Below are 16,183 nucleotides of genomic sequence, written 5' to 3'. Positions count from 1 at the left end.
TTAAGGGAGTAATCAGTGTTTAGTATCTGGTTACCTTCTTCCTGTTGGGCTAAAACTATAAGGAATGGAGTGAGGGAGTGTCTTAAGTAGGATGTATGTAACTGTGATGGAAAAAAATGTTTTGCTATCTGATTACAGCTGACCAGAACCTTTGGGAAGAATTAAACTTGGTTAAAGCGTCTCTAGTGTCCGTGGGGTTATTTACTCTGAAAAATAAGAACCTAACAACTTTCACCGCACCCATTAGTTTGAGAACATTAAGCAATCAAACACACACACAGAGAGGACGTTTTGACAAGCTACAGCTGAAGGTCAATTATATTATTATTTTGGTTTAAAAACTATTCTTTGCAGTGCCATCGTGCACACACACGCAATTGGTTGGAAGCTGCAAACAAAGAAGCAATGTCCATAGAGTAAGCTTTCATTGGTTTTAATGCATTGCATTTTGACATCACATATTCAGATTTTCCACAATCAACATTCAAGATACAGAGGCAGGTAGGACTACACAGGCAGTATATTCAAACAGTCAAAGCAGCCTTTTATAGGGAGTCTTGGGTCTCGTGTGGTGACTGCCTTTGAATAAAGAGTATAAGCTAGCTACAACACATCCATACACACCGACTGTAGTATCATATCATAGCCAAGCCAAATACCCACCAGTCTCAGCGCTACATTGAAATGCCCTCATCATTCACTCCAAATATACCATACCCTTCCCCTTCATTCTCCATATTTGCACAGCCAAAATAAGACATATTCCGGGGAAATCTTCACAAGAAACAAAAAGTTATGGTGGTAAACAGATACCGGAAACAAATAATGCTTTAACAGTGGAGCCAACTGGCCAAGTGACACCTTGTTGCATTGTCAACATAAATGGTCTCTGTCTAAACACATATGACACCATTAAAGGGATTTTAAATGATACTATTAATAACCAATCAGATCAATAGGACTGTTTATGTTTTCAAAGTTAAGAGAAAAAGACAGGAAATGTGGGTATTTTGACAGAGGAAACAAAAACCTTTAGTATGGTAGCTTTTCAGATTCTCCTAACCTTTCTGTGGGGAAGTTCTTATAATGTATCTATCAGTCAGAGGAGAGAGATTCTGGTATATTATTCATCAAATCTACCATACAGCATGAAACTAAAGGGAAGGATAATCTCTCAAATCAGCTCAATCAAATCAGTTGGTGATAAGCGGTCAAATCTGACTAGCAACACAGATGTTTGATCCTATTAGTGCTTAATGGTCCTCTACTCAGCCATTTTGGTGGTAAGTTACAATATAGTCCCATAGAATAGAGTAGTGCAGTGGTTACCAACGCTGGTTCTAGAAAGCCTTTCAAGAGAAGGCTTTTCTTCCAGCCCAGCATTCAACATGATTCAACTAATCAAGGACTAGATCATTATTTGAATCATGGGATGGAACAAAAGGCTGTACTAAAATACTAAATAAAAAGTGTAGTGAATGTGCTAAAAGCCTGTACTCTTGTGGCTCTCCAGGACCAGGGTTTGTACCTCTGATGTAGTGAGTGGGTCATTGGCCATCAGTTGGTCTTTGGCCTTCAGTTTTCAGCCTGTTTCTCCAGCAGGCCCTTGAGGTGGGCGTGTAGCGGCTGGCACACAGCCTGGTAGCCCTGGGGGGTGAGGTGGAGGTAGTCATACAGGTCCTGGTGGGAGATGCTGCCGTCCGAGTGCACAAAGCCGGGGTCCACGTTGAGGAGGGAGGCGTGGGGGAGAGAGGACACAGCCTCCTGGACCAGCTTGTTGACCTGGGCATTCCTCTCCCGTAGGGAGTTGGGCATCTTACCCCTGGGGAGCACTCCCTGTGGTTGGAAACATACATGAAAGCACAGGAGGCTGCTGAGGGGAGAAGAGCTCATAATAATGTCTGGAATGGAGCAAATGGAGTGGCATCAAACACCTGAAAACCATGTGTGTGATAGTATTCCACTCATTCAGCTCCAGCCATTACCACAAGCCCATTCTCCCCAATTAAGGTCCCACCAACCTACTGTGCATTATAGTCACTAGAAGGCCATGCTAGAAAGGACAAACGTGACAATATGGTTAGCAATGATAATGGAGTCCATAAAGTATGCAGTTAATAATTTAAGTTTGTGTTATCAAAAAGTTTAATGGTTGTAAAAGGGATTTTCAAAGGTGAACAAAAGGGAGAGCAGTCAATCATATTAATCTAAATCTTATCAGTTTATTAAAATAATTCAAGGAGAACATCTCCAGAAAAGAAGCCAAGAGAAATGTCTAACGAATCTCTTAGACGGCGCTTATATTTCTTATTTCACCTTTATTTAATCAGGTAGGCTAGTTGAGAACAAGTTCTCATTTACAACTGTGACCTGGCCAAGATAAAGCAAAGCAGTTTGACACAAACACAGAGTTACACATGGAATAAACAAACATACAGTCAATAATTCAGTAGAAAAGAAAGTATATACAGCGTGCGCAAATGGAGGTAAGATAAGGGAGGTAAGGCAATAAAATAGGCCATAGTGGTGAGGTAATTACGATATAGCAATTAAACACGAGTGGTAGATGTGCAGAAGATGAATTTGCAAGTTGAGATACTGGGGTGCAGAGGAGCAAAATAAATAAATACATTATGGGGATGAGGTAGTTGGATTGGCTATTTAAAGATGGGGTATGTACAGGTGCAATGATCTGTGAGCTGCTCTCATAGCTGGTGCTTGAAGTTAGTGAGGGAGATAAGAAACTCCAGCTTCTGCAACTTTTGCAGTTCGATCCAGTCTTTGGCAGCAGAGAACTGGAAGGAAAGGCGGCCAAAGGAGAATTGGCTTCGGGGATGACCAATGAAATATACCTCCTGGAGCGCGTGCTGTGGGTGGGTGCTGCAATGGTGACCAGTGAACTGAGATAAGGTGGGGCTTTACCTAGCAAAGAATTGTAGATGACCTGGAGCCAGACGGTTTGGCGACAAGTATAAAGCGAGGGTCAGCCAACGAGAGCATACAGGTCGCAGTGGTGGGTAATATATGGGGCTTTGGTAACAAAACAGATAGCACTGTAGACTACATCTAATTTGTTGAGTAGAGTGTTGGAGGATCGGTAGGATAGTCAGTTTTACAAGGGTATGTTTGGCAACATGAGTGAAGGATGCTTTGTTGCCAAATAGGAAGCCGATTCTAGATGTAATTTTGGATTCGAGATGCTTAATGTGCGTCTGGAAGGAGAGTTTACAGTCTAACCAGACACCTAGGTATTTGTAGTTGTCCACATATTCTAGGTCAGAAGCGTCCAGAGTAGTGATGCTGGAGGGGTGGGCAGGTGCGGGCAGCGATCGGTCGAAGAGCATGAATTTAGTTTTACAAACATACAGTTAAGAATAGTTGGAGGCCACAGAAGGAGAGTTGAATGGCATTGAAGCTCGTCTGGAGGTTAGTTAGCACAGTGTCCAAACAAGGGCCAGAAGTATACAGAATGGTGTCGTCTGCGTAGAAGTGGTTCAGAGGATCACCAGCAGCAAGAGCGACATCATTGACGTAAACAGAGAAGAGAGTTGGCCCGAGAATTGAACCCCGTGGCACCCCCATAGAGACTGCCAGAGGTCCGGACAACAGGCCCTCCGATTTGACAAACTAAACTCTCTGTCTGAGAAGTAGTTGATGATTGACAGAGTCGAAAGCCTTGGCCAGGTTGATGAATACAGCTATTCAGTATTCTCTTTATCGATGACAGTTTTGATATCGTTTAGGACCTTGAGCATGGCTGAGGTGCATCCATGACCAGCTCAGAAGTCAGATTGCATAGCGGAGAAGGTACGGTGGGATTCAAAATGGTCGGTGATCTGTTTGTTTTTCTTGGCTTTCAAAGGCTTTAGAAAGGCAGGGTAGGATAGATATAGGTCTGTAGTAGGTTGAGTTCAGAGTGTCTCCCCCATTGAAGAGGGGGATGACCGCGGCAGCTTTCCAATCTGTGGGGATCTCAGACGATACGAAAGAGAGATTGAACAGGCTAGTAATAGGGGTTGCAATAATTGCGGCAGATAATTTTAGAAAGAGAGGGTCCAGATTGTCTAGCCCGGCTGAATTGTAAGGGTCCAGATTTTGCAGCTCTTTCAGAACATCAGCTATCTGGATTTGGGTGAAGGAAAAATGGGGAGGCTTGGGAGAGTTGCTGTGGGGGGTGCAGGGCAGTTGACAGGGATAGGAGTAGCCAGGTGGAAAGCGTGGCCAGCCATAGAAAAATGTTTACTGAAATTCTCAATTATCGTGGATTTATGACAGTGTTTCCTAGCCTCAGTGCAGTGGGCAGCTGGGAGGAGGTGCTCTTATTCTCCATGGACTTTACAGTGTCCCAGAACTTTTTGGAGTTTGTGCTACAGGATGCAAATTTCTGTTCGAAAAAGCTAGCCTTAGCTTTCCTAGCTGCTTGTGTATATTGGTTCCTAACTTCCCTGAAAAGTTGCATATCGTGGGGGCTATTTGATGCGAATGCAGTACCCCACAGGATGTTTTTTGTGCTGGTCAAGGGCAGTCAGGTCTGGAGTGAACCAAGTGCTATATCTGTTCCAGGTTCAATTTTTTTTGAATGGGGCATATGCTTATTTAAGATGGTGAGGAAGGCCCTTTAAAGAATAACCAGTTATCCTCTACTGACAGGATGAGGTCAATATCCTTCCAGGATACCCGGGCCAGGCCTGCTCACTGAAGTATTTTAGAGAGCGTTTGACAGTGATGAGGGGTGGTCGTTTGACCGCAGACCCATTGTGGGTGCAGGCAATGAGGCAGTGATCACTTAGTCCTTGGTTGAAGACAGCAGACGTGTATTTGGAGGGCAAGTTGGTTAGGATGATATCTATGAGGGTGCCCGTGTTTACGGATTTGGGGTTGTACCTGGTAGGTTCATTGATAGATAATTTGTGTGAGATTGAGGGCATCAAGCTTAGATTGTAGGGTGGCCGGGGTGTTAAGCATGTCCCAGCTTAGGTCATCTAGCAGCACGAGCTCTGAAGATAGATGGGGGGCAATCAATTCACATATGGTGTTCAAGGCACAGCTGGGGGCAGAAGGTAATCTATAACAAGTGGCAACAGTGAGAGAGACTTGCTTCTGGAAAGGTGGATTTTTAGAAGTAGAAGCTTGAATTGTTTGGGCAGACCTGGACATTATGAAAGAACTCTGCAGGCTTTCTCTGCAGTAGATTGCCACACCGCCCCCTTTGGCAGTTCTATCTGGTCGGAAAATGTTATAGTTAAGGATGGACATTTCAGGGTTTTTGGTGGTCTTCCTAAGCCAGGATTCAGACACGGCTAGGACATTCGGGTTGGCAGAGTGTGCTAAGGCAGTGAATAAAACAAACTTGGGGGAGGCTTCTAATGTTAACATGCATGAAACCAAGGCTTTTACGGTTACAGAAGTCAACAAATGAGAGCGCCTGGGGAATGGGAGTGGAGCTAAGCACTGCTGGGCCTGGATTAACCTCTACATCACCAGAGGAACAGAGGAGTAGGATAAGGGTACGGCTAAAGGCTATAAGAACTGGTCGTCTAGTACGTTCGGAACAGAGTAAAAGGAGCATGTTTCTGGGTGCGATAGAACTGAAGGTTTAGCTAAGTCATATTGAGCAGGACTAGAGGCTCTAGTGAAATAAGACAATAATCACTAACCAGAAGAGCAATGGACAAGGCATATTGACATTAGGGAGAGGCATGCGTAGCAGAGTGACCATAGGGGTCCAGTGAGTAGTTAAGCTGGCTGGAGACACGGCGATTCAGACAGCCAGCGGGCCGGGGCTAGCAAGCTAGCAGAAGGGCCTTAGAGGTACGTCGCAACGGAAGAAGTCTGTTGTAGCCTCCTCATGCGGAGCCTCGCCGTGATGGCTTAGTAGGGTTCCGTGTAGTAACGGTTCCCAGTCCAATTGGCAAAATAGGTACAGTGGCCCAAGAAAATTGGCCGATCGACCTATTCAGCTAACAGTCCGATATGCTCTAGACAGCTAGCGGGCCGCGGCTAGCAGATGTGCATTCAGGGGACGTCGCGACAGAGGGGCCTGTTGCAAAAATAACCCTTGGGCAGATTACGTCAGAAGTCCAGTCATGATGGATTAGCAGGGCTTCGTGTAGTGAAAGAGGTCCAGGCCAATTGGCAAAATAGGTATTGCAGCCCAATGAGTGGCTGATGGACCTCTTCAGCTAGCCGGGAGATGGTCCTCACAAGGGAAAGCGACAGGCTAATTGGTGCTTGCTTTGGGATAGAGACGTTAGCCAGGAGTAGCAACTCGGATTGCAGCTAGCTAGCTGCGATGATCCAGGTGAAAAAGGTTCAGAGCTTGCGGTAGGAATCTGGGGATATGGAGAGAAAATAAGTCCGGTGTGCTCTGGTTTGAATCATGTTCAAACTGGCGCAAACTGGCAAGAGATTTCCGAGCTAGAGGTTAGCTGATGTCCGCTAGCAGTGGTTAGCTAACTACTACCTAGTAGCTAGTTAGCTGGCTAGCCTCTGTTGGGCGATTCTGGTTCGAAAGTAAAGTAAAATACTTTAGAAAATAGCAGATCATACCACATTGGGTGAGGATGGTTGCAGGAGAGTATATTGAAGTTGATGTTTAGGAAAAATATAAAAAAGATATGCAAGAAAAAAAATATATATACACGGGACAAGACGAGAACAAAGACATCTGAGTGCTACGCCATCTTGGAATATATTAATCCCACAGCACTGAGTGTTGACTAAACACCAGCCTGAAGGAAGTCACAACATCAGCGGCTACAGAATCGCAGTGTCACAGATACAGTTGAAGTCGGAAGTTAACATGCACTTAGGTTGGAGTCATTAAAACACGTTTTTCAACCACTCCACAAATTTCTTCTTAACAAACTACAGCTTTGGCAAGTTGGTTAGGACATCTACTTTTTGCATGACAAGTAATTTTTCCAACAATTATTTACAGACAGATTATTTCACTGTATCACAATGCCAGTGGGTCAGAAGTTTACATACACTAAGTTGACTGTGCCTTTAAACAGTTTGGAAAAATCCAGAAAATTATGTCATGGCTTTACAAGCTGCTGATAGGCTAATTGACATCATTTGAATAAATTGGAGGTGTACCTGTGGATGTATTTCAAGACCTACCTTCAAACTCAGTGGCTTCTTGCTTGACATCATGGGAAAATCAAAAGAAATCAGCCAAGACCTCAGAAAAAAAATGGTAGACCTCTACAAGTCTGGTTCATCCTTGGGAGCAATTTCCAAACGCCTGAAGGTACCACGTTCATCTGTACAAACAATAGTACGCAAGTAAACACCATGGGACCACGCAAACGTCATTACCGCTCAGGAAGGAGACGCTTTCTGTCTCCTAGAGATGTATGTACTTTGGTGCAAAAAGTGCAAATCAATCCCACCCAGAACAACAGCAAAGGACCTTGTGAAGATGCTGGAGGAAAGGTACAAAAGTATCTATATCCACAGTAAAACAAGTCCTATATCGACATATCCTGAAAGGCCGCTCAGCAAGGAAGAAGCCACTGCTCCAAAACCGCCATAAAAAAAGCCAGCCTACGGTTTTCAACTGCAGATGAGGACAAAGATCGTACTTTTTTGAGAAATGTCCTCTGGTCTGATGAAACAAAAATATAACTGTTTGGCCATAATGACCATCGCTATGTTTGGAGGAAAAGGGGGGAGGCTTGTAAGTCAAAGAACATCTTCCCAACCATGAAGCACGGGAACGGCAGCATCATGTTGTGGGGGTGCTTTGCTGCAGGAGGGACTGGTGCACTTCAAAAAATAGATGGCATCATGATGAGGGAAATTATGTGGATATATTGAAGCTTCACCTCAAGACATCAGTTAGGAAGTTAAAGCTTGGTCGCAAATGGGTCTTCCAAAAAAGCATACTTCCAAAGTTGTGGCAAAATGGCTTAAGGACAACAAAGTCAAGGTATTGGAGTGGCCATCACAAAGTCCTGACCTCAATCCCATAGAAAATTTGTGGGCAGAACTGAAAAAGCGTGTGCGAGCAAGAAGGCCTACAAACCTGACTCAGTTACACCAGCTCTGTCAGGAGGAAAGGGACAAAATTCACTCAACTTATTGTGGGAAGCTTGTGGAAGGCTACCCGACACGTTTGACCCAAGTTTAACAATTTAAAGTCAATGCTACCGAATACAAATTGAGTGTATGTAAACTTCTAACCAACTGGGAGTGTGATGAAAGAAATAAAAGCTTAAATAAATCTTTCTACTATTATTCTCATATTTCACATTCTTAAAATAAAGTGGTGATCCTAACTGACCTAAGACAGGGAATTTTTACTAGGATTAAAATGTCAGGAATTGTGAAGAACTGAGTTTAAATGTATTTGGCTGTGTATGTAAAACTTCCAACTTCAACTGTACATAATAATTGTGTCCTCAGCAAAGTCTGGCAGCAAACTTTAACCAGAACATTCAACACCGGCAGACATTTGATACTGGCAGTTAAACAGGTCAAAGATAGAACAATCAGTACTTAGTAACAGTAAATCAAATACAGGAAAATGATTCAAACATTTCCCATTAATGGTTTAAGTCACATTTGTGGTAGAAAAGAGGTAGAGTACAACCTACCAGCACAAGAGTGTAAGCCTTCGGCAGCTTGTCCTTGATGAGTTGGACTATGGCCATAATGCCTCCACAGATCTGTTCTGCAGTGTGACCATGATTATTGGTGCCCACCCACAGCACCACAACCTGATGAGGCAGAGACACAAACATGAACATGGTGAGCAGTTTCATTCATACCACTTGATTTAAAAGCATGTTCAATGGTTGATACTGAAAGTGCTTGTTGACCCAGGAACAGGCTTGGGACCATGGGTCTGTGCAGCCATTAGGGTTTAAATCGAAACAATGAGGAGTGTATGATCAACTCAAATGTAACATACTAACATGTTGTCTGTGTGTATACATGCCTTTGGGCTGATGTGGCCCAACTCTCCATTGCTCAATCTCCACAAGACATGCTGTGTTGCATCACCTCCCACCCCAAAGTTGAGAGCGTGGAGAGGAGAAAACAGGTCTCGCCACACCTGACAAAGACACATCAACACCATTATGTCAACTAGCATAACATAGCAGCTAACGTGCTTTCTTCAGCAATGACAAGACTTGTAATCAGAAAATATTTCAATGTGGCAAATGATGTTGGCTTAAGTTCCAAACGTCACCAATGTTTGCAGTCCCATTACAGCTGCCAGGTTAGAGAGATTACCTCAAACTGGTACAAGAGCTGGACAAGAGAGTCTCCTACAAACAGGACATCAGGTTCCTTGTCCTTGCTGTTAGACACAAAGTGGTTATGCTGTATGCAGAGGGAGAGAGGAATGGAGATACCTAGTCAATGCATTCAACCCGAAATGTGTCTTCCACGTTTAACCTAAACACTCTGAATCAGGACACAAGAGGAAATTGACCTTCCAAGACTATAACTGCTGCTGTTATTCTAAAATGGCAGATGTAATGTATTGGTGAGGCAAACAGCAGGATACACACCAAAGACATCCATCGCCCATCTCCCTGGGTGTCCACGCCAGGAGTGGGTGTGGCGGCGGGGTTGGAGTCTTCTGAGCTCATCACTTTGTCTGTCTAGTGTCAGAAAGAATCAACGTGAAAATTATGTCTCGGTAGATTAGAGCTGATGTGTGAATCAATAAAGCAACTAACTATGGGTAGCTAGCTAGGTAACTACAGTAGAATACCGCAAAAGAATTCCAAGTGAAATGTGTAACCCTATTAACAAATGGGCGTACACTGGCATTATGGGACCTAATAATAATATATAACGAATAACGATGGCAGAAACGAATACTTTAGCACAAATAACCAAAACACGAGCTAGCTAGCTGACCATTTCTGTAACCTGGCATATTTCCAGCCAGGCTACAGGAATAGTCAGCTAGCTATACAGTACTGTAGCTAGCTAATCATTCAGTTAGCATAAAGTGCTACGAACCAATGATGCATTGGCAGTGTGGTGCATCAACATACCGGCGTTCAGACATTTTCATATTAATAGATGAGATCGCTGAATAGCTAACATTTATTAATGTTTTACAATACCGTAATGGTGATTCGGTCCGCCTGACGTTGCTGAAAGTAACATTTCAAGTAACTACAGAATGTACCATTGACCACTCATAGGTGAGCTACTTCAGTAAAATACCGTTTTGTTTTCAGTCTAGTAATATGTATACGCATATAAGTAGTAATGTGTATGAATACCGCCCTAAAACACGATTTTCACAGTAAATTACGGCTATCAACGTGACTGCCAAAGGGAATTATAGTTGCAGATAAAATCTAGCCTACCTCCTCATGTCTAGATTTGGACTCGCCCGGTGGTGTTCACGAGGTAAAATGCGCGCCGCAGTCGCGCAGATTTGATGTTTTTGTCATTTAGCAGAAGCTCTTATCCAGAGCAAGTGCTTACATTCTCATACTTTTTTTCTGTCGGACCGGGCGCAGTGCGCGCTAATCAAGATGGCCAGGTGCGCGGTGTTTCCTCTGACACATTGGTGCGGCTGGGTTGGGTTGGAGGCGCGCTGTGTTAAGAAGCAGTGTGAGTTGTGTTTCGGAGGAAGCAGGGCTTTCGAGTTGTAGCGATGAGACAAGATAGTAATTACTAACAATTGGATACCACGAAAAGGGGGTAAAATTTAAAATTCTTAATGTTTAAAAAAAAAAGTTAGTGAGGGAGATATGTCTCCAACTTCAGCAATTTTTGTAATTAGTTCCAGTCATTGGCAGCATAGAACTTGACGGAAAGGCGACCAAAGTGGGTGTTAGCTTTGGGGATGACCAGTGAGATATACCTGTTTGAGCGCGTGCTACGGGTGGGTGTTATGTTGACCAGTGAGCTGAGATAAGGCGGAGCTTTACCTAGCAAAGACTTATAGATGACCTGGAGCCAGTGGGTCTGGCGATGAATATGTAGCGAGGGCCAACCGACGAGAGCATACAAGTTGCAGTGGTAGGTGGTATAAGGGGCTTTGGTTACAAAGCGGATGGTAATTTGATAGACTGCATCCAGTTTGCTGAGTAGGTGACGCAACATAGAATGCCTTGTGGAGATTGAGCAATGGAGAGTTGGCCCACATCAGCCCAAAGGTATGTATACACACAGACAACACGTTAGTACATTATATTAGAGTTGATCATACACTACTCCTTGTTCAGATTTAAACCCTAATGGCTGCACAGACCCGTGGTCCCAAGCATTTTCCTGGGCCAAAAAGCACTTTCAGTATCTATCATTGAACATGCTTTTAAATCAAGTGGTATGAATGAAACTGCCCACCAAGTTGATGTTTGTGTCTCTGCCTCATCAGGTTGTGGTGCTGTGGGTGGGCACCAATAATCATGGTCACACTGCAGAGCAGATCTGTGGAGGCATCATGGCCATAGTCCAACTCATCAAAGACAAGCTGACTTGCAGAGGACATACTGATAAATATCTGACACTGTGATTCTGTAGCCGCTGATGTTGTGACTTCCTACAAGCCTCTCGGGCTGGTGTTTACTCAACACTCGTTGCTTGTTGTTACATGTGAAGATACCCTGAATGTCGTATTTTGGATGTACCAAAATATGCATAGTAGGGCAGAGACTGGTGGGTATTTGACCTGGATGATACTGTATGATACTGTAGTCAGTGTGTATGCATGTGTTGTAGCGAGCTTATTATTTTCTTGCACTCTTTATTCAAAGGCAGTCACCCCACGAGACCCAAGACTCCTTATAAAAGGCTGCTTTGACTGTTTGTATATACTGCTTACGACAATGGTTGTGTTAATCTTGGATTGTGGAAAATAGGAATGTGTGATGTCAAAATGCTATGCATTAAAAACCAATGAAACCTTAAGCTTATGGACATTGCTTCTTTGTTTGCAACTTCCAACCACTGAAGTGTGTCTGCATGATGGCTCTGCAAAGACGTTTTTTTAACCAAGATAATAAAATAATTGACCTTTAGCTGACCAAACAGTTTTATACTTGCATGTGATGTTGTGAGCACATCCAAGATACTGTGTACCTGTATGAATTGAGTTATGTCTGAGCAGAGAACCACAAGAGAGCTGTCTAGTGACAAACAGTACCGTGATGAGATGTTGGACTCACTAATTCATTTGGTTATTTGGATTTGTCAGTTGTCATGAAGTATTTGTTTATCAGTTCCACCTAACAGCTTCAAACATATGCCTGAAGTGTAACTATCTGTTTTTAAGTCGGTCTTGAGGTTTTGTCGACGTGGGTGTGAATGATCCAGCCAATCCAGCGTAGCGGTGTGGAGCCCAATTTCATGACTGATTAATGGAATCCAGCAAGTACCAAACCGTTATGCCGTGTAAGAAAGTTTATTTCCTGTAATTGTTCATGTAAGATTTGACTGTAAATAGAACTTCTCTAACCCTTTCACACAAACTCATTTTAGTTTGCTGGAATCTCTTGAATGATGATCTGGGCAGCATATTTGTCACGATCATGTGGAGAGACAGACCAAAGCGCAACGTGATATCGGTTCAACATCTTTTTTATTATAGGAGAACCGAAAAAAGAATACACGACACGTGACACTCATGCAGTGCTCACAGGGAACTACACAAAAACAAGATCCCACAAAACACAGTGGGGAAATGGCTGCCTAAATATTGGGAACCATACCAGGCCAACATAGAAATAAACACTAGATCACCCACCCTAGTCACACCCCGACCTAACCAAAATAGAGAATAAAAAGGCTCTCTATGGTCAGGGTGTGACAATATTGATCTATCAGATCAATGACGCTTTAATTTTATCATTGTTTTGCTAGAGGAACATTTGATCATTGTCTTAATGTTTGCCAAGGAGACACAATCACAGTGTCTAGCTGAATGTTTCAAGCGGCCTTCAAGTCTTCAGGTGAACATTCTATTTAATGAACGTTATTTGCTAGTTTGCTCTCAAAGAAGGTATATTTATTGAACATAAGCCATGAAGGCAGAAGAGTGTTTTTTGCCATAGTGTCTATCACAGATCAGTATCATAAAGGGCCCTCATCCACCTGTCAGGCTGACTTCACTCATCAGTAACACTATGAGGTGTTGTTTTGGCAAATGTCCACTCTTTCCAAAACTCTTGGTGTATATAACACAAAAAGCCACAAGGCAGGTGTTGGTTTAGGAAGGGGGACATGCCTCATACAACATGGCCCATTTAATCTCAGACTGAGACACACAGCCATATAAAGGGGTGAAGTAACTGCAGTTTAGTTGTTCATTCAGCAGAAGCTGCAGAGGTTATATTGCACATTCACAAGGATGGTGTGGCCATAGGAATGAGATTAAAGATGCTAATGCTGTTCTGTGTATTGGCATTCACTGGGCAAGGTAAAGTATTGAACATTCTGTTTGATTTAATGAAGGGAACACTAAAATAACACATCCGACATCTGAATGAATGAAATATTCTTATTAAATACTTTTTTCTTTACATAGTTGAATGTGCTGACGACAAAATCACTCAAAAATTATCAATGGAAATCAAATTTATCAACCCATGGAGGTCTGGATTTGGAGTCACACTCAAAATTAAAGTGGAAAACCACACTACACTACAGGCTGATCCAATTTGATGTAATGTCCTTAAAACAAGTCAAAATGAGGCTCAGTAGTGTGTGTGGCCTCCACGTGCCTGTATGACTTCCCTACAACGCCTGGGCATGCTCCTGATGAGGTGGCGGATGGTCTCCTGAGGGATCTCCTCCCAGACCTGGACTAAAGCATCCGCCAACTCCTGGACAGTCTGTTGGTGGATGGAGCGAGACATGATGTCCCAGATGTGCTCTATTGGATTCAGGTCTGGGGAACGGGCGGTCCATAGCATCAATGCCTTCCTCTTGCAGGAACTGCTGACACACTCCAGCCACATGAGGTCTAGCATTGTCTTGCATTAGGAGGAACCCAGGACCAACCACACCAGCATATCACAAGGGGTCTGAGGATCTCATCTCTGTACCTAATGGCAGTCAGGCTACCTCTGGCGAGCACATGGAGGGCTGTGCGGCCCTTCAAAGAAATGCCACCCCACACCATGACTGACCCACTGCCAAACCGGTCATGCTGGAGGATGTTGCAGGCAGCAGAACGTTCTCCACGGCGTCTCCATACTCTGTCACGTCTGTCACGTGCTCAGTGTGAACCTGCGTTCATCTGTGAAGAGCACAGGGCGCCAGTGGCAAATTTGCCAATCTTGGTGTTCTCTGGCAAATGCCAAACGTCCTGCACAGTGTTGGACTGTAAGCACAACCACCACCTGTGGACTTTGGGCCCTCATTACCTCCCTCATGGAGTCTGTTTCTGACCGTTTGAACAGAAACATGCACATTTGTGGCCTGCTGGAGGTCATTTTGCAAGGCTCTGGCAGTGCTCCTCCTGCTCCTTCTTGCACAAAGGCGGAGGTAGCGGTCCTACTGCTGGGTTGTTGCCCTCCTACGGTCTCCTCCACGTCTCCTGATGTACTGGCCTGTCTCCTGGTAGCGCCTCCATGCTCTGGACACTACGCTGACAGACACAGCAAACCTTCTTGCCACAGCTCGCATTGATGTGCCATCCTGGATGAGCTGCACTACCTGAGCCACTTGTGTGGGTTGTAGACTCCGTCTCATGCTACCACTAGAGTGAAAGCACTGCCAGCATTCAAAAGTGACCAAAACATCAGCCAGGAAGCATAGGAACTGAGAAGTGGTCTGTGGTTATCACCTGTTTTCTATTCCATTTGCACAACAGCATGTGAAATTTATTGTCAATCAGTGTTGCTTCCTAAGTGGACAGTTTGATTTCACAGAAGTGTGATTGACTTGGAGTTACATTGTGTTGTTTAAGTGTTCCCTTTATTTTTTTGAGCAGTGTATTTGGCTTCATGACAGGTTACAGTTATTACAGCTGCTTCTGGTGTGCATGATTTGAGGTGTCTGTGAAAGCACTACAATTAGCTCTTAACTCATAGGGAGTCTTATAGACAAATTGACATGTGAATTTGATTGTTTCCTTCTGGTGTTTTGAGCGTTTCATGAAGCGTTGCAGACAGAGATAGCCATCTCATAGTAGTTGCATACAGACATCCATCATACATTAATATTCATCATACAGACATATCCATCATACAGACACATCAATCATGCAGACTCATCCATCACACATACAGTGGATTTGGAAAGTATTCAGACCCCTTGACTTTTTCCACATTTTGTTATGTTACAGCCTTATTCTAAAATGGATTCGATCGTTTTTCCCTCATCAATCCTAATGAAAAAAAAACGGTATTTAGACATTTTTGCAAAAGTATTCAGACCCATTGCTATGAGACTCGAAATCGAGCTCAGGTGCATCCTGTTTCCATTGATTATCCTTTAGATGTTTTTACCACTTGATTGGAGTAAATTAAATTGATTGTACATGATTTGGAAAGACACTCACCTGTCTATATAAGGTCCCACAGTTGACAATGCATTTCAGAGCAAAAACCAAGCCCTGAGGTCGAAGGAATTGTCCGTGGAGCTCCGATACAGGATTGTGTCAAAGAGCCAAGATGGCGTAGCAGTGCAGACGTGTTTTGCTCGTCCTCTTGTGTACTTTTGTATTTTTTCGTCTTTTTTTGTATATATTTAAATTTTATTTTCAATCTCTTCTCCATTTTAGTTCAATTATACCTTCCGGTAACCTGCCTCACCCAATGTGATACGGAACCGCTGTTATTTGTCATTTTTAGACCTGGATAATACTCGCCAGCCTACCAGTAACGGACTGTCTCTCCACTACAACGCCGGATTCCTGCCGTAATCCCTGGACTATTCTCCTGTTCTTCACAGCTAGCTAGCACCCACCGAGTTACCCAGTACCGAAGCTATCCCTGAGGTCCACCTCCCGGCCTACTCAGTTGTTCACCCGGACTCCACTCAAACACGGCTAGAACACACTACTCCACCGGATCCTTGCTGTGAGCTCTGGACCTTGGCACCGGATCACCGCTGCTACCGAGTGGCGATAGTGCCTAACGCCTCTGCCCCAAAGCTAGCACCAGTTAGCTGTGAGCCAGGCGCATCTCCCGGATAGAAAACTAAATTACTACAACTACAATACCTCTTTCGCCACCTGGCTTGGGTCCTTAGT

The 16,183-nt window shown here is 43.8% G+C and overlaps 1 protein-coding gene across 3 annotated transcripts; it reads right to left on the bottom strand.

Annotated features, from left to right (window-relative positions):
• Window positions 1-417: 417 nt before the first annotated feature.
• Window positions 418-10,148, bottom strand: LOC139397180 (platelet-activating factor acetylhydrolase IB subunit alpha1-like). 3 transcript variants are annotated; one of them, XM_071144050.1, is made up of 6 exons: window positions 9,988-10,148; window positions 9,528-9,620; window positions 9,247-9,336; window positions 8,948-9,064; window positions 8,604-8,726; window positions 418-1,836 (listed from the first exon to the last, which is right to left on the bottom strand). In XM_071144050.1, the coding sequence occupies exons 1-6, from the start codon at window positions 10,018-10,020 to the stop codon at window positions 1,576-1,578; spliced, it is 717 nt and encodes a 238-aa protein (XP_071000151.1). In that variant the 5' UTR covers window positions 10,021-10,148; the 3' UTR covers window positions 418-1,575. The 3 variants fall into 3 exon arrangements, with proteins under 3 accessions (XP_071000151.1, XP_071000152.1, XP_071000153.1); XM_071144051.1 differs by having other exon boundaries at window positions 10,095-10,144; XM_071144052.1 differs by having other exon boundaries at window positions 10,023-10,112.
• Between the last annotated feature and the right edge of the window lie 6,035 nt (window positions 10,149-16,183).

Source organism: Oncorhynchus clarkii, unplaced genomic scaffold, assembly GCF_045791955.1.
Source record: "Oncorhynchus clarkii lewisi isolate Uvic-CL-2024 unplaced genomic scaffold, UVic_Ocla_1.0 unplaced_contig_323_pilon_pilon, whole genome shotgun sequence".
NCBI lineage: Eukaryota > Metazoa > Chordata > Actinopteri > Salmoniformes > Salmonidae > Oncorhynchus > Oncorhynchus clarkii.
This window is presented reverse-complemented; position numbering and strand designations above follow the sequence as displayed.